At 40.5% G+C, this 20,288-nt stretch overlaps 1 protein-coding gene across 1 annotated transcript; it reads left to right on the top strand.

Annotated features, from left to right (window-relative positions):
• Positions 1-1,209: 1,209 nt before the first annotated feature.
• Positions 1,210-20,056, top strand: DCLRE1A (DNA cross-link repair 1A). The gene is made up of 9 exons (XM_006831371.1): positions 1,210-1,690; positions 3,238-4,935; positions 7,723-7,856; positions 8,835-8,953; positions 11,337-11,477; positions 13,348-13,493; positions 15,128-15,282; positions 18,804-18,945; positions 19,896-20,056. Exons 1-9 carry the CDS (start codon positions 1,216-1,218, stop codon positions 20,054-20,056), a joined length of 3,171 nt encoding a protein of 1,056 aa, XP_006831434.1. The 5' UTR covers positions 1,210-1,215.
• Positions 20,057-20,288: the final 232 nt, after the last annotated feature.

The raw sequence follows: 20,288 nt of genomic DNA, 5'->3' as shown, positions 1-20,288 counted from the left end.
ATTTTTAAAATTAGTTTTAAATTCCCGCCCTTAGACAAGGATCAGCCGATTCGACACAACCCTGCCAGTAGAAAGCTCTTCCCGCCAAGACATGAAAGGTAAGGAGGGTAGAGATATAGTCAAAAAGGAACGTTTTATAAGTTGGAAGTGACTAGCCAATTGCTCTAGCTTTTTACAATGGTTTATTGGCTGGGTTGTACTGAAAATGCGGGCGCGAATAGATTGTCGGCCGGACAGGGTGAGGGGGGCGCGGAGGGGAGCGGGCACAGCTGGAGCGTGGATCCGCTTCCCCTGGCGCAGGTGGCTGGTGGGTTGCGGCGAGGGCTCCAGAGGGCTGCGGTGAGGGCTCCCGAGGGTCGCGCCTCTGAGGCTGTAGAAGAAGAGGCTATAGAAGAAGAGGCTGTGGTTACGGAGTTGAGTCGGTTAAGACCCCACTCACTGATCTTGCAGCTTTCACCATCCAGAGAGAAGGTAGAACTGGCGGGAAGGTGAACCTCGATGTTGAGGCTTTCTAAGAGGGTTGACCGTATGCAGGGTGGACTCCCACTATGGCCACAGTGCAAGCACGACTTCACATATTTGAAATTTCTCCCTTGTGCAGTTTGTTGTTTGCTGATGGACGAAGATGTTGGACAGACCCAAGAAATCAAACTGTTTGAAGAGTCGTGTTGAAAAGGGCAGGTCCATTTTTTGCTGACCACACACCTCTACTCTTTACCCTTCTCTGTGTGACTAATATTACTAGCAAGCTAAAGTCACTTTTAGTGTCTGAAACTCTTGCTAAGCCATTTTTCAGTTGAGGATCGACAGTCCTTCATAACCAAATTCACAAAGCTTGCCTTTGGCTTTGGTGAGCCTACACTTTCCATCATTGCTTAATTTTTAAAGTATTACGGATTCTGATTTCAATGAATCAAGTCACAAAATGAAACACTTCACAGATGCTACCCCAGTGGTCAGCTCTCTTAATTTTACTATGGGTTTAAATAAAATACAGCCCGTTTTTGAGTTAGTCAATATACTCATTACCATAACTATCCACTCTCACTGAGTTAGTATGTTTTCCTTCATTTTTGTTTTTTACTCAGAAAAATAATTCCATGTAATAATTTTGCAACAGGAAAGGGACTCAGGAAATTCCATGTAACAATTTTGTAACAGGAAATAGACTCCCAATTAAGATTTGTGTTTCTTTAATGATACCATCATTTTGCCATGTTAGAAGATGGTTTTTTGGAAGATGATATCTGGGAATACAGATCCAAAAGGAAACCAAAACCAGTGCATCCAAATAATGACTTGGAAAAAAGCCCAAAATCTGTTGAAAAGACAACAGATGGGAAATACAAGTCAAAACGAAGCAGGAATAAAAAAGGACGGAAAAGAACTGTGGAAGCTAAGGAGAATGCAAAGAACAATGAGGTGTTCCCTGGGGGAACACATAGTAAGACGTCTATGGCTTCAGATCAGGACTCAAGTTGTGGAGAGAGTATTCAGCTGTCCCAAGAAAAGACCACCACTCCGGTAAAGACCTGTAGAACTCATAAAAACAAACAGGTATCCTCAAAGATACGTCCGGTTTATGATGGATACTGTCCCAATTGTCAGATGCCTTTTTCTGCATTGCTTGGTCAAACACCTCGATGGCACGTTTTTGAATGTTTGGATTCTCCTCAGATCTCTGAAACAGGTAAAAACACAGAAGGTTAGCTCTGACTTATAGAGACTCCATGTTCTCCTGCATGTCTATCAGTCCTAGCAACTCAGTGAAACCAAATAAGTAATAGACAAAAGAGATGAGACACTTGTAAGTATAGAGATGCCCATAAGTATAAATGACTTAACTCTGCAAGCAACCAAGGTCATGACATCTTACCCTTCTGGAGCGTAAAAAACTAATAGTCAGTGGTATCATTGTAAAGAAAATTTTAGATTTGGAACCAGTTTAAATGTATTCCCATATTTCCTGTTGTTGGTACTTGCTAAGTGCTGTTGAGTAGGTTCTGATTCATGGTGACCCTGTAAAGGGTTTCCAAGGAGCAGCTGGTGGGTTTGAACTGCTGACCTTGTGGTTCAAAGTCTAGTGCTGATCCTACAGTGCTGCAAAATCTCTAAATATTTAGTATTTTTTGTAAATGTTAATTGAGCACCTACTACACTAGGTACTTTCATTCTGTTTACTTGGTTCTCACTACAACTTTGTAAGGCAGGTGGTTTTGACATTTTATAGATGAGAGTTCTTGAAATTTAAGTAAGTTACTCAATTTGCCTTGTTTTTATGCAACTATATAGAAAAGTAGTTTTCTATATTATAAAATACAATTTTTCTATATAGTTTTTTTGAAACTATATAGAAAAAACTAAAAGCAATGGACTATGAACCGCAAGGTCCATGGTTCGAGTCCGCCTGCTGTTCTGCTGGAGAAAGATGAGGCATTCTACTCCCTCAGAGATTTATAGTCTTGGAAACCCTAAACAGAGTCACTATGAGTCAGGACCAACTCAACAACAACAGCATTGTAAATATGGTCATGTTTCATCATGTTAATGTACAGGAAAGAAGAAAAGGGAATAAGCCTGTAATTAAGATACTGATAAAAATGTACCAATTGGTAGCAAATACTGCTTTTATTATCTTCCAAAATAGATGCTATATTGTACCATATATATCCTATTTAATCTGTAGGAAACCCTACTTGGAATACATGGAGAACGGGTTGTGGTGATGATTTTCCATTTTGAAGTTATATAGACCTTCCTTGGAGATATTGTGGGTTAACCAGCATAGGTCCCTGGGAGGCACATGGTGTGTGCTTGCTACGTAGTGAAAGGCTGGTGGTTTGGACCCATATAGCTGCACCAGTAGAAAGGCTTAAGCATCTGCTTCCCTAAAGATGATAGCCCAGAAAACCCTATGGAGTAGTTCTCCTCTGTACCCCTGTTGGTGGTAGTAGGTGGTGGTGGTTCTGAATCATAGAGACCCTGTCTAGGGTTTCCGAGGCTACAAATCTTTACAGGGAGCAGAAAGCCTCATCTTTCTCCCGCACAGCTGCTGGTGGATTTGAAGTGGTGACCTTATAGTTAACAGTGCAACACATAACCCAGTACAATACCATGGTTCCTTAAGACTTCAGGAAGGCCTGATGATTTTTTACTTTTAGTACGAATGCTGTCAAAGTTTAGTCTATACTCTGATCCTCTAATCCTTTTGTTTTTTTCCTTCATTGAAATATCCAGAGTGTCCTGATGGTCTTCTGTGTACCTCAACAATCCCTTCACATTACAAGAGATATGCTCACCTCCTGCTAGCTCAGAGTAGGGCAGGTACTAATTCTTTTGGCAGCCCACCATGTACGACAGATGGTCATTTGAATTGTTCCAGTGAGACTGAGTCAGGCTTTCTCGGTAACCTTGAGAAATGGTGGTCTCCAAATCCACAGAAACAAACTGAGAACTTAAAAGGTGTTTCAGGGGACCCCTGTTTGATGACCCAAGGTGGAAGAAGATCTCAGTCTGCAACTGACGCTGACCAAAAGGCTTCCTTTCCTACCAAGATTGAGAAGTCCCAGAGAGCTCTGCGATTTTCTGAGTTTGTGAATAACGACAAAGTGGTAGGAGCTGGGTTGCCTCGTGCTGATGAAGAATTAGACAGCTCAGAGCACATCAATTGGCTGCTGCCAGAAAATGACTTTAGCAACTGTGAAATCTCCTATTCTCCACTTCAAAGTGATGAAGAAACATCTGATGTGGTTGAAACGCTGGATGATTCACAACAGGAACTGTTTTTCACTGAAAACTCAAAAGATAGAAACCTAGAGGAAGGTAGCAATAGCTGTATTCACTTTACCAAACTCCCGGGTCCCTCGCTGAAGGGACAGGAAGAGAGCCGCCCCCAAGTGTCTGGCTTCGTAACTCAGCATCAGTATAATGAAGAATTGTATAAATGCCATGCTCTAACTGATTTATCTCAACTGATTTCCCAAAACAATGAGAGTATTCTTTCATGTGATGATCCAGCATATAATAGTGATTCTTTTCTGTTGTCGCCACCTGCACTAGCAGGGGAACTTGATTCTTCTCATTATCTGACCACTAAAGCCAAACCTGATGAGCCAACATTTGGCTCAGCTCAAGCAAATACACTGAAGCACGCAATTGGAAAATCAGCTGTTTACAGTCACGTTCAGCTTCCATTATTTGAAGGTGAAACGTCAAACCCTTTTAAAATTCAGGGAAAAGAGGATCTTTCTTTCCATCCAAACCGAAGTAAAACGATAGAATTATCAAGTGAAAACTTTAATGGTAAGAAAAATGCGAAGTCAGTCCATTTTCGCAGAGAAGTATTAGATGGCAGATTAGACAGCAATGTTTCGGTTTTAAATAGAAAGAATTTACCTAGTACACCTACTGCTGCTACGGTTGCGAAAATAGTGCCATCTGGTCCTAGTGCTGGACATTCTTCTAACAAGGTAATGAAACAAATGGATATAGGGGTGTATTTTGGATTACCACCCAAAAGGAAAGACGAGAAATTGCCGCAGGAAAGTGCATTAAAAGGGACGGACTCCAATCCAGTGGTGAGTCCTAGTAGAAAGAGGTCCCAGCCGTGCAAACGCAAAGCAGAACACTCTTTAAGTGATTTGGAATTTGATGCACAGAGTTTAAACGAGAGTCAGCTCCCTGTGGAAGTTTCTAGTGAGAGGTCACAACACCAAAGAAAGAGGCGTAAAAAGGCAGATTCAGTACAGAGAGGAGCATCTCAGAAGTCCGATCACATTAACAATACCAGATCTGGGACTGCCAACTTAAGTCAAGACAGCCTCTTCATAAAAGCAGCCGACGGCAGGCAGCAGGAAAGAAGTACAGCAATCCCAGAATTATCTAATGCAAGAGGATTAAGACAGAGGAAATGTCCATTCTATAAGAAAATACCTGGTAAGTGGCAATAGCAGTGCTTAATACATTTACAAAAACACGCAACTTTGAGTTTTTGTGGGTTTTTGTTTTTTTTTTTTCGTGCTTGTTGTCCAGGTTGTATATGTGTGAAACATTTGTGTGTGTGTGTTTACTTTTTTTGTCCATGTGATTTTTTTGCTCCTTTCAATTTATCAAATGTATTAAGCGTATTCTACATATAAGGTGTAAGGAGCTCTGGTAGCATAGTCTGGTATGAGTCGGGCTGTGAACCTCAAGATCAGCTAGTTCGAAACTACCAGTGGTTTCCATGGGAGAAACTTGAGGCTTTCTGCTCCTATAAAAATGTACAGCCTCGGAAACCCTGTACAGGGTCGCTATGAGTTGGAACCGACTCCACAGCACACCATCACCATTACTCCCACCACCACATGTAAGGCATGCATTAATTAGGTAGATAGTACAGATCATACCAGGATGAGGAAGACCTTGCTAAGGGTACAGATTAACATGGAAGGAGGAAGCACATCTGTAAGTAACTATGATAAAGGCATTCTCTGAGAACTTGTGAGACCCGCAGAATATGAAGACGCTTCACAGAGGGCAACAGCAGGTTGTCTGTGCCATAACAAATGCCAGGCATTTATAACCCCTTCTTAGAACTTGGTTTCTCAGCTTTTTCAAATGCTTGTCATTTCTCATGCCTTTGTAAATGACTTAATAGAAAAGGTAATCCATGAAATGAATTTTAGTTTTGAAGAAGCCAATAACTCTTCTGAAAACAATTTAAAGTAGGCAAACTATACTTGGGTCCAGAAAGATTTTTTTTTTTTCTAGAAAGATTTTTGAAAGTGCTTTATTAATGTTTTAGATCTGTCGGTTGTTCAAAATATTTGTCTAGAGAATTTTATGTACATCATAGAACCAGTTTTGTTTTTAGTAATTATTTTTATTAACTCTGTACTTTAAGTGAGCCTAAAACTAGTGTTGTTGTTAAGTGCCATTGAGTTCGGTTCTGACTCATAGGAACCCTGTATAGAGTTTCTAAGGCTGTTGGTCTTTGCAGGAGTAGAAAGTTTGTTTCACCTTTCTCTTGCAGAGCACCTGGAGTGCTCAAACCATCAACCTTGTGGTTAGCAATCCAGTACTTATCCTACAGAGCCCCCACGCTCTCAGAACTAGTATACCAAGTGTTAATAAGCCACAAGAGAGTTATGAAAGTATGCTTGGTGTTAGTGGTATGCCGTGGAGTCGGTTCCGACTCATAGCAACTCTTACAGGGTTTCTGAGGCTGTAAATCTTCACGGGAACAGAAAGCCTCATCTTTCTCCCATGGAACAGCTGGTGGTTTCGAACTGCTGATCCTGATGGTTAGCAGCCCGATTCGTAACCACTATACTACCACAGCACCTTATGAAAGTATGCTTATTTACTTGTGTATCATAAACACATTTAGGACAGTGTTTCTCAGCCATTTCCTCACTACTCTTGTTTCTCGGGAGTCCTGGTGTGGTGCTGTGGATTAATGCACTGGACTGCAAGGTCGGTGGTTCAAGCTCACCAGCTGCTCCTAGGAAACCCTTTATAGGATCAGCCTGGGTTGAATCCATCTTGATGGTACTTAACAACAACATTGTTTCTCTGGTCCTTTGAAGAGCCACATACTTTTGTAATATCCAAGATTTTTGCCTGCTTGCCTATTCGTATCATCCCCATTGAGAATTCATGTTTTAGAAGAAAGTAAGAGTTCGCTTTTTGCTGGTTATTGCAGAATTTAGTAGTTAAATTATCTTGGAAGGAGCCCTGGTGATGCGTTGGGTTAAGCACTAGACTGCTAATCACAAGGTTGGTGGTTCAAACTCACCAGCCACTCTTTTGGGAAAAAGATGAGGCTGTCAGTTTCCATAAAGATTTATAGTCCCCAAAATTAATAATGAATAATTCTACTCAGGCAAGGATGGCCAGACTTCGTCTCTCATACTTCGGACATATTGTCAGGAGGTTCCAGTCACTGAAGAGGGATATCATGTTTGGTATCAAGGTGAAGGGTCAGAGAAAGGAAGACCCCCCAAGTAAGATGTATTGGCCAAGTGGCAGCATCAGTGGGCTCAAGCGTGGCAACAGTTGTGAGGTTGACCAAGACCAGGCGGTGTTTTCGTTCTGTTGTGATAGGGTCACTATGAGTCGGTACTGATTCGATGGCACGTAACAACAACAACTCTGTCCTATAGAGTGTCCATGAGTCAGAATCAATTCGATGGGCAATGGGTGGGTAAGTGTCATGGAAATGTTAGGTGCTGTAAAGCAAATAAGTAAATCATTGGTTTTTGTCCTAGTATTTTGTTCAAACTCACCAGCTGCTCCTTGGAAACCTTATACAGACAGGGTTACTATGAGTTGGAACCAACTCGATGGCACTTAACAACAATAGCAATTTTGTTTTTATGCAGTTATTGCACTGTAGGATAAGCACTGACTGCAAGGTCAGTTTGAACCACAGGTCGGTGATTCAAACTCACCAGCCGCTCCTCGGAAACCCTACACATCAGACGCTATGGGTCCAACTGACTCAATGGTACTCAACAACAAAAAAATCATAAATACACCTGTATTCTCAGATACTTAGTAGAAACATGCAAGACTTGTTCTCATCTGTGCTGGATTTGTGTAGTGTGAGTTTTTCAATAAATATAAAGTTACATTGGAAATCAGACACAGGGATTAGAAGGCTGAGTATGTAAATTCAGTCGGACACCTTTTACTCTGTAAGCTCTTGCTCAGCCTGCCGTGTGTGCATGTCCATTGCAGGAACTGGCTTTACGGTTGACGCCTTTCAATATGGACCGATTGAAGGCTGCACAGCCTATTTCCTCACGCATTTCCATTCTGATCACTATGCTGGGTTGTCTAAAAACTTCACTTCTCCGCTGTATTGTAGTGAGGTAAGTTTTGATCTTCTACGCTCCGAACTTGTAGAATGTGAAGAACTTTTAAGCACCTTGGTTAAGAAAGAGAATAAAACGGTCAGATCTTTTATTCTACTGGAAAAGTTACAAGAAAACAGATTCCAAATTGAGGTTCTGTAATTAAATAAGTTAATATCACCAAGTAGAATTGATTTTATAAATTCCTTATTATATGGAAACAGCAGATTAACTGTTTGTGATGTGCTAGGTTCATCCAGCAGACATTTACTGAATGTCTTAAAAAGATGTACAGGGCAAAATATCTAACTTGAATGAGTAAACTATCTAATTTTAGGAGGGCTTCTAGAAGTGTCTGAAACAATTCCATTATCTTTTCATTCCATTTTTCCATGAACTTTTTAAAGCTCCTTTGTCCAGTTTCCAGGGGAAACACATCCACAAATGATACCACAATGGGATTGTAATAGTGAAACCAGTAGCATGCCCAGGGAAGAAGATGGAACACCTTATTCTGTCCATGGTTTAAGAAAGTTTCATGGAAATACCTTGAACCAATTATTAAATGCATAAAGAGGTCCAGTGAGGTGCCCCAGAAAACAGGACTAGTAATGTAGTAATGACAGAACCAGAATTTGAATGTAGAGGATGGGGAAGGGGGCATTCCAGGGAGGGGCTAGAGTTTGTGCAAAGGCATGAGAACCTGAGAGACACACCCATTGCAGGCACTTTGGAGAAAGGCTGGAGCAGAAGGGGGCAGGGACAAGCTCCCAATGGGTTTTGAATGCCATGCTGGAAACGAGCAGTGTGGTGACACTCATTTTACAACAGGTACTCGCCTGCCTTTTTGGAGGGTTTACTGGAATCTAAGTGAGAGTACAAGGGGACTCTTCGGGTGCTGTGACTCCTAACTAGATGTGAAGTCTGATACGTTACTATTTACTGTAAAACTTCATTAAGGTTTTCTATGCTGTATCCACACACCCTGTTTTACAGATAACTGGCAATTTGGTGAAGAGCAAGCTTCATGTGCAAGAACAATACATCCATCCATTGCCAATGGACACAGAATGTCCAGTGAATGGGGTCAGAGTTGTTTTGCTTGATGCCAATCAGTAAGTGCCAAAGTTACTTTAATCATTGCCTGTTTGGTTTAATTCTTAAGAAGAAAAAAAAAACATTGCGTATTTATTTAGAATCTAAACTAATGTGCATGGTATATCTTATAACTTGAATAAAATATATTTCTCCTTTCGAAAAAATAATGTGCCCAATTATACCAACCCAGTTATACTCAGAGATTAAACACAGACGCAGCCTGTAAATGTTACCTCAGTCAATCTTTTTATCCACTTTAGCTTACTGTACTTAACATGAGACTCCATCTTGTTAAGTGCTGTTGAGTTGGTTCTGATTCATAGTGATCCTGTATAGGGTTTTTGAGGAGCAGCTGGTGAGTTTCAACTGCCCTTGCAGTTCAAACCAGCCATGTTGTCTAGTGCTTATCCTACAGCACCACACCAGGACACCATCTTATTAAAAAAAAAAAAAAATTAAGATGATGTGACTGCTATACTTTTTCAAGATAACTTTTTGCCCTTTAGTGTCATTTACGTAAGTGAGCAACCTATAATCCATGCAGACATTAGAAGGTGTTTTTCCTTTAAAGTAAGAAATCCTTCAGGCTTTTAATACTAAAACCACGGAAGATTTTTCTTGGAAAGCACTTTTCACTTTTGCCTCTTTAAAAAAAAAAGAAGTTCTGTCAGTATTCATATTGCCAAAGTACAGCTATCAGTTATGCATCTGTGAAAGCTAGACTGTATCACCCTTTTCAAGATCTAGTGCTATCTTGCATATGCTAATATTTTGTTATAGATTTGTATGTCTATTTTCATGGTGGATATTGGTCTGCAGCTTTTTGTAATCCTTTTGTCTTGTTTTGGTATCAGAATAACGCTGGCCTTTAAAATGTTCTTTTCCTTTATTTTCTAAATGATGTTGTGTAGTATTGGTGTTATTTCTTCTCTAAGTGTTTGATAGAATTCCCAGTTTTAACTGGGGTGGTGAGCAGATTAAGTGGAAGGATTTTTATTATTTAATTGTTCCCTAAACTTTAGGAAATATTACTTAATTTTTTTCTACATTTCCTTAAAATTTAAAGCAAAGGTTCTGTGCGTTTGGGCAGTAACTTACAATCCACAAGACCACCATCAGGCTCGATGATCTGCTAGAAGGATTCTCGGAACTCAAGAGGAGCTGTTGAACTCATAGTTAGAGTTTTCTTACAGTCAGCAGTGGGGACACAGGCTGCCAGGAATTCTTTCTCAGTAGAGTCACTTGTTTCTACTCTTGAGTACTTACTGGTGAGTCGATTCCTACTCATAGAGACCCCATGTAAACAAAGTAGAATAGCCTCATAGGGATCCTAGATAGGATCTTTATTGGCGCAGATAGCCAGGTCTTTCTTCTGGAGAGCCATTGTTGGGTTCAAGCCACCAATCTGGTTTGCAGCTGAGCACTTACCACCAGTGGCTTAGATGTTCTTGATTCTTCCAGCAGTGATATGTGGTAGCCTACGCAGTGTTGCTAACAGGAACACTCAGCTGAGCATTTATTTAATTATTTTAATGAATAATTAATAATTATTTTAATGAACACTCAGTTAATTATTTTAGTCCTTAGTATCTAGGATTGTTATTGGTGGTCAGCACCTGTGTGACTGATCTCAGTCTCTCAGACTCCAGACCCCCGGTGTCCATAGATCTCATTGATAGCATCAGCTGTCAGATCAAACTAGTACCATGTGGTCCAAGACCTCAGGCATAGAAGAACACTTTTATGAGACAGAGTATTCCAAGGGCTCACCGCGCGCTTCCCCAAGAGTCTGTCCTGGAGACTGACCTATCAGGGGACTGCGTAGGCTTTGAGCTATCCTTAACTACTGGCTACTTGTCATGTGCACACATTTATTTTCCATCACCTCATGTGCATGTGAAAGCTGGACAATGAATAAGGAAGACTGGAGAAGAATTGATGCCTTTGATTTATGGTGTTGGCAAAGAATACTGAAAGACTGCCAGAAGAGCAAACAAATCTGTGTTGCAAGAAGTACTGCCAGAATGGCTCCTTAGAAGTGAGGATGGCTTCATCTTTCCCACTTTGGACATGTTATCAGGAAGGGACCAGTCTGCCCCTGGAAAAGGACATCAGGTTTGGTAAAGGGGAGGGAAGACCCTCAATGAAATGGAGTGACACAGTGACAGCATCAGTTGGCTGACACATAACAATTGTGTGGATGCTGCAGAACCAACGCAATGGCCCCTAACAACAGGAACTACAAATTTCCTTCAGCTGCAGAGCTGTGTTTCCTCTAGGGTGCAATGTTATGCCATTGCGATCAGCTAATAATGTATGTGAATTTGATATTGAAATAACTGTTGATCCTTTGGGTACTTTGCCTGTGTGAAGAATGTTTCTTAAAATGTTTCTGTTTAGCTGTCCAGGTGCGGTCATGATCCTTTTTTATCTTCCTGATGGGCCTGTCATTTTACACACGGGAGACTTCAGGGCAGATCCATCCATGGAACGCTCTCTTTTGGCAAACCAGAAAATCCACACACTTTACTTGGATACAACGTAAGAGAGGTTTTGCTTGTGTCTTTCTTTCCTCACTAATAGCATTTGCTCTATAAATTATGAATAATTTGAGCATCTAGTTATTCTAGTTATTTAAATGAGGATTTATTGTTACTTATTTTAAGGCTATTTGTCAGATGAATTCCATTTTAAAATATACTTGCTTACAGACAATTGATTACAGTTTAATTCTTTTGTAATTTCTCTTTTAAAATATGATTTATAGGGGAAACCTGTTACTAAAGCAAAGAAGAAAATTTGGAACATACTCCAGGAAAACCTCCTTTTAGGTTATCTTTTCAAAATATCCATGTAACTATGAAGTATGATTATAAAGAGAAAACAGACCAAATGTAATTCTGTTTCTGAGAATTCAAAATTACACTTGTTCATTTCCCAAAAAAGAACATTTATGGCAGCTTTGAAATCCTGAATAGGAATTACTCGTGTGGCACTGTAGGACAAGCACTGGACTGCTAATCACAAGGTCGTCAGTTCAAACCCACCAGCCATTCCTTGGAAACCCTAACCAAGCTTGTTATGAGTCAGAACTGACCCAGCTGCACTTAACAACAACAACAACAACAATAAATAAAAATGGCGTATGCTGTTATCTTTTTAAAACAGCTCATCAGTTTGTTAGAAATTATGATAATTATTTCAACCTGTTTCAAGAAGTGTGTACTTTTTGATAAAAACACAAACTTTAAATATTTTAATAAAAGCTGATCTTTCCACATCCAGCTTTCTAACACTGCAGTTCTCTTTTCCACTCTTTTATATGAAGGAGCTCTGGTAGCGTAGTGGTTACGAATTGGGCTGCGAACCTTATGGCCAGTAGTTCGAAACTACCAGCCGCTCTGCGGGAGAAAGATGAGGCGTTCTGCTCCCGTAAAGATTTACAGCCTCGGAAACCCTGTGCAGGGCCGCTATGGGTTGGAACTGACTCAACGGCACTTAACAACAACAACATATGCACACCAACTACTAGATCAACTAAGAAAATAAGTAAAAACTTGTTTTCTATTCTATATGAGATTCTGAAATTCTCAGGTGACTTTCATAAAGAAACAACTGAGTTTTTGCATTTATTTTTATTTTAGGGCTATTAACCAGCAAAAACACTTTTGGAAATTAGGGAAAATATGTTCGGTTGGTGTACTTTATGAATTTTTGATGAAAAGATGCATAATTTTTATGTTGTATGCAGACGAGGAAGTGTCTTCAAAAAGTTCCTGGAAAAATTCCTTTTTTAATCAATTTTCCACAAGCTTTTGGAATTCCCCTAGTATATGTGTGTGTGTGTAGATAGATAAGTAATAGTCTTACTGCTATTTTTCTCACTGTGTGTTAGTAACTTGAGACAGACCTTTTATTACTATATAAGAAAGTTTCCCTTGTCTCCGTGTGAATATTAACTATTTGTAACCTACTTCATTAAATTCAGTTAGCATCATTGTTTTAATAATTTTGTTTTACTAAAACAGAATTCTTCAGGCCAAATGAAATCCTACCAGTATTTTCTTTGATAGTGATAAAGTGGTTTTTTGAAAAAAGGATATTGGCATTCAGATTAGTTCATTACTAAAATAGCTGGCTGGCTAGAAATATTCTTTGAGAAAGAAATGTTTTCAGAAAGGTGATTTTACTACTTCAGGGAACTGGAAGAGGTTTAATGAGAAGGATATACTAACACCTTCTAATTCCATCATAAATTATCAATAGCTGGCAACAACCATCTTAGCTCGTGGGCAGTGCTGCCGCCAGAGTGTGTCATTTTGCTCAAAGCGTGTTTTCTAAAATTGCATCCAATGGAATGCTTGGCCTTTCTTACTGCTCTCTTAATACGTGTCTTGTTTTCTTATTACAGATATTGCAGCCCAGAGTATTCCTTTCCGTCTCAGCAAGAAGTTATCCAGTTTGCCATCAACACTGCCTTTGAGGCTGTAACCCTAAACCCACGTGCTCTTGTGGTCTGTGGCACTTACTCCATTGGAAAGGAGAAAGTCTTCCTTGGTGGGTGGTAGCTTTACGTCATTTGCGTTCATGTATGATAAAGATCACATCCTCTGTACAGAGGCCTTTGAATCTCGAATCTTGCAGTTGATATCGAATTCCTGAAATGACTCTAAAGTTAAAGGGACATTTGGTTGAGATGGATACAGTTAAGCATTTAATACGTGTTTTTGTGGCAGACTTTTAGCTACAGGATGTTTACATTCATACATTCATCGTTTCATAAACTTGTAAAGATGACTAAGGCACAATTACATAGCTGTGGTTTTTGAGGTTAACCATTAAGGAGCTCTAGTAGCATAGTGGTTATGAGTCGGGCTGCTAACCTCACAGTCAGCAGTTTGAAACTACCAGCCGTTTCGCGGGAGAAAGATGAGGCTTTCTGCTCCGGTAAAGATTTACTGCCTAGGAAACCCTATGCAGGGTCACTATGAGTTGGAACCGACTCCATGGCAAGCCGTCAGTTGATTATTTTAGAGAAATCCTAATAGATTTCTGGATGCATAAGTATATAGTTCCTATTGTTAAATGCTGTCGAGTCAGCTTCTACTCAGCAACTCTGTATAGGGTTTCCAAGAAACAGCTGGTGGGTTTGAACTGCTGACCTTGTGGTTTGCAGTTCAGTGCTAATCCTACAGCACCACACCAGGAGTACTTCATATAGATAATCCTAAAAACCTACTGCTATTTAGTTGATTCTAACCCATAGTGACCCTGTATAGGTTTTCTAGGCTGCCAATCTTTACAGGAGCAGAAAGCCTTAGACTTTCTCCCAAGAGTAGCTAGTGAGTTTGAACTCTATAGCACCACCAGAGGTTGTATAGGGGTTAGTATACGGTTTTGTAAAATACTCTCATTTCTTTTCTATTTTTGTTGCTAAACCTTTGTAATGAGCTGTGGTTGCACGAAGGTTAAGTGGTTGGCTGTGAACTGAAAGACTTGTATTTTGAACCCACCAGTGATGCTGCAGGTGACAGGAGCTGGCCCTCTTCTCCTGTAAGGCTCGGTGCTGTTGTGAAGTACTGCCCAGTCGGCTCTGACTCACAGTGGCCCTGTGTGAGGGCTCCAAAGCGGCAAAGCTCTGTGGGAGCAGGGAGCTTCATCTTTCTCCACTGGAGCAACTGGTGCATTTGTGCTGCCAATGTTGAGATTCATAGCTCAGTGCTTTTTCTACAGAGCCACCGTCCTCCTCCTCTAAAGATTATAGCCTAGAAAACCCGATGGAGCAGGTCTGCTCTGTCCAGTAAGGTTGTCCTGGTTACAATCCTGTGACTCAATGGCACACAATAACAATAAGACCTTCTTAAGTCTGGTTACAGATGTTGGACATTAGCTGTGAAGTGGGAAAGCCAGAGTTGTAGCTCTTCCAAATTTGGCTCTTTCCCTTAACGCTACTCCTTTCTAGAGTACTTAAGGAATTTTTAAAATACTAAGCCTTAACAAATAAACTCTGGCTTCCTCACACAATTTGCCAACAGAATTATATAGCATTTCTGAAATGTTATAGCAAAAAGTGTAAACATTGAAAATTTCTTATTTGATAAATTCTGATACTAACATTTTGCATGTTTTCACTGTATTGTTTTTTCATAATCTGTAGTTTTACTGTTTTTAACCTTTTCTTTTGTCGATAGCCATTGCTGATGTTTTGGGCTCAAAAGTTGGCATGTCCCAAGAAAAGTATTCAACATTACAGTGTCTCAATATACCAGAAATGAGTTCCCTCATCACCACAGACATGTGCAGTGCACTGGTTCATATTCTACCCATGATGCAAGTTAACTTTAAGGTAAGCGTTCAAGAGGAAAGGGACCTTGGTGGTACAGTGGGTGAATCATTGGGCTGCTAACCCAGAGCTCGGTGGTTCAAACCCACCAGCTGCCGCATGGAAAAAAGATGAGGTTGTCTGCTTCTTTAAAGATTTACAAACTCAGAAACCTTAGAGAGCAGTTCTGCTTTGTCCTATAGGGTCACTGTGATTCGGGCCCAACTCAGTGGCATTGGGTTTAAGTTGTTTCATGAGGATGGCTGTAGTAAAAAAAGATGAAGATATACAGAAACTGGAACCGTCATTCATAGCTCGTGAGAATGTGAAATGGCCCAGCTGCTTTGGAAAACAGTTTGACAGTTCCCCCCAAAGCTAAGCATGGGGTTACCACATGACCCAGCCATTCTACTTCTAGATAAATGAAAACAAAAATGTATGCATAAATGTTTATTACAGCATTATTACCTTAAAAAGTAGAAACCACCCAAATACCTATCAACAGTAAAAGATGTCAGACACAGAAGGCCAGAGCCCTTTTCTGAAAGGCCCAGAATGTGTTAGTCCGAAGAGACAGGAAGTAGGTTAGTGGCTGCCAGTGTTCAGAGGAGGAGAGAATGGGGAGTGGCTGCCATGAGACACAGCATTTCTTTTTTTGGGGGTGGGGTGGTGGTGGGGAGTGATGAAAAGGCCCTGAAACTAGTGGTGGTGCTTACCCAACTTTGTGGATATACTTAAAACCCACTGAGTTGGTCACTTTAAAAAACAAAACAAAAGATCAATTTTTGAGGACAAAGAAGTCACCAAGATTGATTGAGAAGTGAGCCGCTGGAGGAGCCTTGAGCATGATAGACAGAGGAGCTGGCTGTGTTGGTGACTAGAGTGAAGGGCCCAGTGGGGGCTTTCTTGGTGTTGCTTAGCTATACATAAATTTTCATATTGTGAGGAAGCACAACCATAAGGTACAGAAAAATTAAAGATGCCTGGGGAAAAGGAATTATTAATGAAGTGTGGTTTCTGCAGGGGACGTCTGAACCCAGGTAGAGGGAGTTGTTTGCATTTATCAGTAAGAGGATTTCCTGCTCTCTAACCATTCCCTCACCACCTACAACTCAGAGATTTTCTATCCCCTTTTATATTACACATTGTCTTCTTTTAAGAGATCATATATTTCTAAATACAAACTTGCATGATCATTCAGTCATCAAACAACTACAAACAAGTGCAATTCTTTTTTTTTTTTTTCCAATATAGTAATTCAAATTAGTTTCCATGACACCAAGAAAAGTTCCTTCTGAACTGTTTTGTTTTGTTTAAGATGAGTGATGTGGAGTCATGAAGGCTGTGCTGTTTCTGGGTTTGTCATCTGTTGCTGATGCTGTCTTCAGTAGCCCTTCCCTTTCTTCCATTAAAGCAACCAGGTACTAATGACAGTTTTGAAGATTTCTCATCTTCAAAACACACATGGAGAAAAAAACTGATGGTTTTTTAGGACTCTCTGGTAAAGCAAATTCTGTTTTTGTTTTTGTTTTATTTTTACCAACCAAAAGTAGTTTAATTGCTTCAAAGTTAATGACTTTCTGTGACAATGTAAACCTAATACAATTTTCAGAGTTTCCAAAGCCTTTGAGACCTTACACATAATACCGTTCACACTAGCTAGTTGAACATTTGGGTTTATATGTATGCTGTGTAATTGATTACCACCTCGTGTTTAAACCTGACTGATGGAATGCAGTCAAACATAACAGTGTTGTGATAGATGATTGTTTGTGTATCAAAACAGTAATCATAGTGGCATATGCTGAACAAATTGTTTCCACAAGCAGGTTTATAAGTAACAGAGACAAGCAATTGATCAGGGATTTTGTGTTGATTAAATATATTCTTAATAAAATTCCTCATGAGTTTTTCTCAAATTGTGATTAGTGGGCCACTAGCAGCTATTTGCAGAGTCCTGGTGTGACACCATAGGATAAGCACTCGATCACAAGGTCAATTTGAACTTCAAGGTTGGCAGTTCAAACTCACCAGCTGCTCTTCAGAAACCCTATACAGGGTCGCTGTTAGTTAGAACCAACTCGGTGGCACTTACCAGCAACCACAACAGTTGTTCTAAAGGTTTGGCATATGTGATAATGCCATGTGTTTGGGTTTGGGACACAGGTTAATGATATTTTTGTGCTAACTCTAATTTGTCTCTTGAAAAGCAGAAATTCTCCTGTATTTGCAGTGACAATAGGAATGGATAGGAATGATGTATGTGGTGTTACATGTGTAATTACTCTAAACCTCAATTGTATATTGCCTTTTTTTAAGGGAGAGGAGACACAAAGAGGAGGCTTAGTAATTAAGCAGCAACATTATATTAGCTAGGTCCTGACTAACCAAGACCAAAACTAGAAAATCTGCAGACCCAGGGATATTGTGATGGAAAGTTAGTTATATATCAGAACTTAACATTTTATATATGTGTGTGTGTGTAGTTGGCAAGAAATAAGACTGTTAAATGGTAGGCAACTTGGTGTCACATGGGCTAAGCACTCAGCTACTGAACAAAAGACTGGCAGTTCAAACACAACAGTGACTATTTAGGAGAAAGATAGGGCAGTCTGCTCCCATAAAGGCTACAGCCTTGGAAGCCGTGGGGAAGATCTCGTCTTCTCTCTGGGCTCACTGTGAGTTGGAATGGACTTGACTTAGTGGGTTTATTGGAGTCCTATTGTGGCGCTGTGGATTAGTGCACTGGACTCTAAGGTCACTTTGAACCGCAAGGTTAGTGGTTCAAGTTCACCAGTCACTCCTCAAAAACCCTATACAGGGTCATTCTGGGTCAGGACCAACTCAACAGCACTTAACATCACATCATAACATCAGTGGGTCTATTCCTTTATTAAAGAGCCCTGGTGGTGAGGTGGGTTAAATGTCAGGCTGCTAACTGCAAGGTCGGTAGTTCAAACCCACTAACGGTGTTCCAGGAGAAAGATGAGGCTGTCTGCTTCTGTAAACATTTACAGCCTAGGCATCTCCAAGGAGCAGTTCTAGTGTGTCTTACAGGGTCTCTCTGAGTCCGGGTCAACTCCCCACCAGTGATGGTGGGCTGTTCTTACGGAAGTATGTCTGTCGGCATTTATCTATCAATCATCAGTTGGTATGTGTGAATAGAGGTATGCTTGGACTAGTGTTTACCAAGGGAATGTTATCATTACTGTGTAGTGGGATTTGGGGGGAGAGTGCATACATTTGATTCATTTGTAGCTATCTAGAAGTTATTATTTGTTGACATAATTACATGTGGTTAAAGCTGTGCCTCCTTATTTTTCCAAGCTGTCCTTAAGCTTGTTCAACTTCAGATAAGTAGAAGAGGAATGTTTGTGTGTTTTTTCAGTGACGTATTTTTTAGAATCGTAGTACAAGGTTGTGACACTGCTGTACAAGTGAACGTTCCCGAGGCTGTGCCGACGTACCACCGTCAGTCCTTTGCTGCACTCCGTGGATCCCAGCCTGGCTGACCGTGAAGTCACGATGCTGTTTTTACTCCACAGGGTTTACAGCGGCATTTGAAGAGGTGTGCTGGGAAATATAATCAGATCTTGGCCTTCCGACCTACAGGATGGACCCACTGTAACAAGTTAACCAGTATAGCAGATCTCATTCCCCAGACTAAAGGAAACATCACAATATATGGTACGCTTTTCAAATCCCTTCACTTTTAATGTTTGTAATATATTTTCCTTTAAGCACTGTAAAGTTAAGTTCAAGAAAAACTTTAACAATTTGAGATTTTAAATCTTTGCAGACTCTATGGGGAACCTGCTTTCTTCCACAAGCCATTTGGATATTTATAACATCACTTTACTATAAGTTGATGTTACTATGAAAAAAGCTTCGAGATTTATGAAAGTTCAGGTCCCACCTGGGGTTGCCTTGGCAGGACTGGGCCACGTGATTTTGCGGCATAATGAGGTGTAGGCCACCCCTGCTCTGTACTTATATAAAAGGAGCTTGACCGTAGTCAGCACTGGACAGTGCAGATCGCTTTACTTGTGTGCTCAGGGACATCTAAAGGGAACTGCGGACATCTAGAGAGGAAGGGTACTGCGGTATCAGATAAACTGAAAGACCAGATGACTATAAGGTTGAGAACAGAAGACGATGGATTTGATGTAGAAACAGTGAGAGATACAGACGACTTCCAGTTTTCCTCTCCGGGGGAAAGTTTACCGTTGCCTGCAGATGTTAGCTTACCAGTGGGCTTTCTACAGTCGTGACTGATTTGACACATTTTGGAAATGTTACCAGGCCAGTGACTGACTGACTGTCTTTCAGGGACCCGCCTCCCCTCCTTTCTTTATGGTACTTGTCCTTCAGTGAGGATGAGGAGAGATGTTTAGCTTTTCTTCTTTTTCTTTTTGCTTGTTTTGTGTGTACAACACTTAATTTGTGTGAAATCTGCTGCTGGGAGCTGGGAGTCACAAAGCTGCTCCACACTCTTGACCTGTTCCTCTTATTTCTCCTGAAAGCCACATGTGAGCAAAATGCCTAAAGGAAAGAAACGTCTTAAAAGAAGAAAAAGTCTAATAAACAGGAATCTCTAGAACTGCATGTTATTAAATATCCTTTCTTTTGTGTTGCAGGGATTCCTTATAGTGAACACAGCAGCTATCTAGAAATGAAACGTTTTGTCCAGTGGCTGAGGCCCCAGAAAATCATACCAACTGTAAATGTAGGCACCTGGAAAGACAGGCGTGCTATGGAGACCTATTTTAGAGAATGGAAATTGGAATCAGGATATTGATGCTACCCCTCAGGACTGTCATGGGTTAGGAGTTAAATCTATGTTGTAGGAACTGTTGTTTCACTTCCAGTGGAAACCCCTTGCTGCTTCCTCATACTTGTGTAGCTTATTCTTTCTTTAACCTGTGCGTAACATGTCCGTGCTGCGGGATGCCTCCCGGTATGGTCAGTGCTAACTAAGACAGGCTCTCCAGAGTCTCCTCAATACTTAATAGCTTGCCTGTCCCAATGAA

Source organism: Chrysochloris asiatica, unplaced genomic scaffold (genome assembly GCF_000296735.1).
Source record: "Chrysochloris asiatica unplaced genomic scaffold, ChrAsi1.0 scaffold00003, whole genome shotgun sequence".
NCBI lineage: Eukaryota > Metazoa > Chordata > Mammalia > Afrosoricida > Chrysochloridae > Chrysochloris > Chrysochloris asiatica.
The sequence above is the reverse complement of the archived record's forward strand: the minus strand, read 5'-3'. Positions and strand labels throughout refer to the sequence as shown.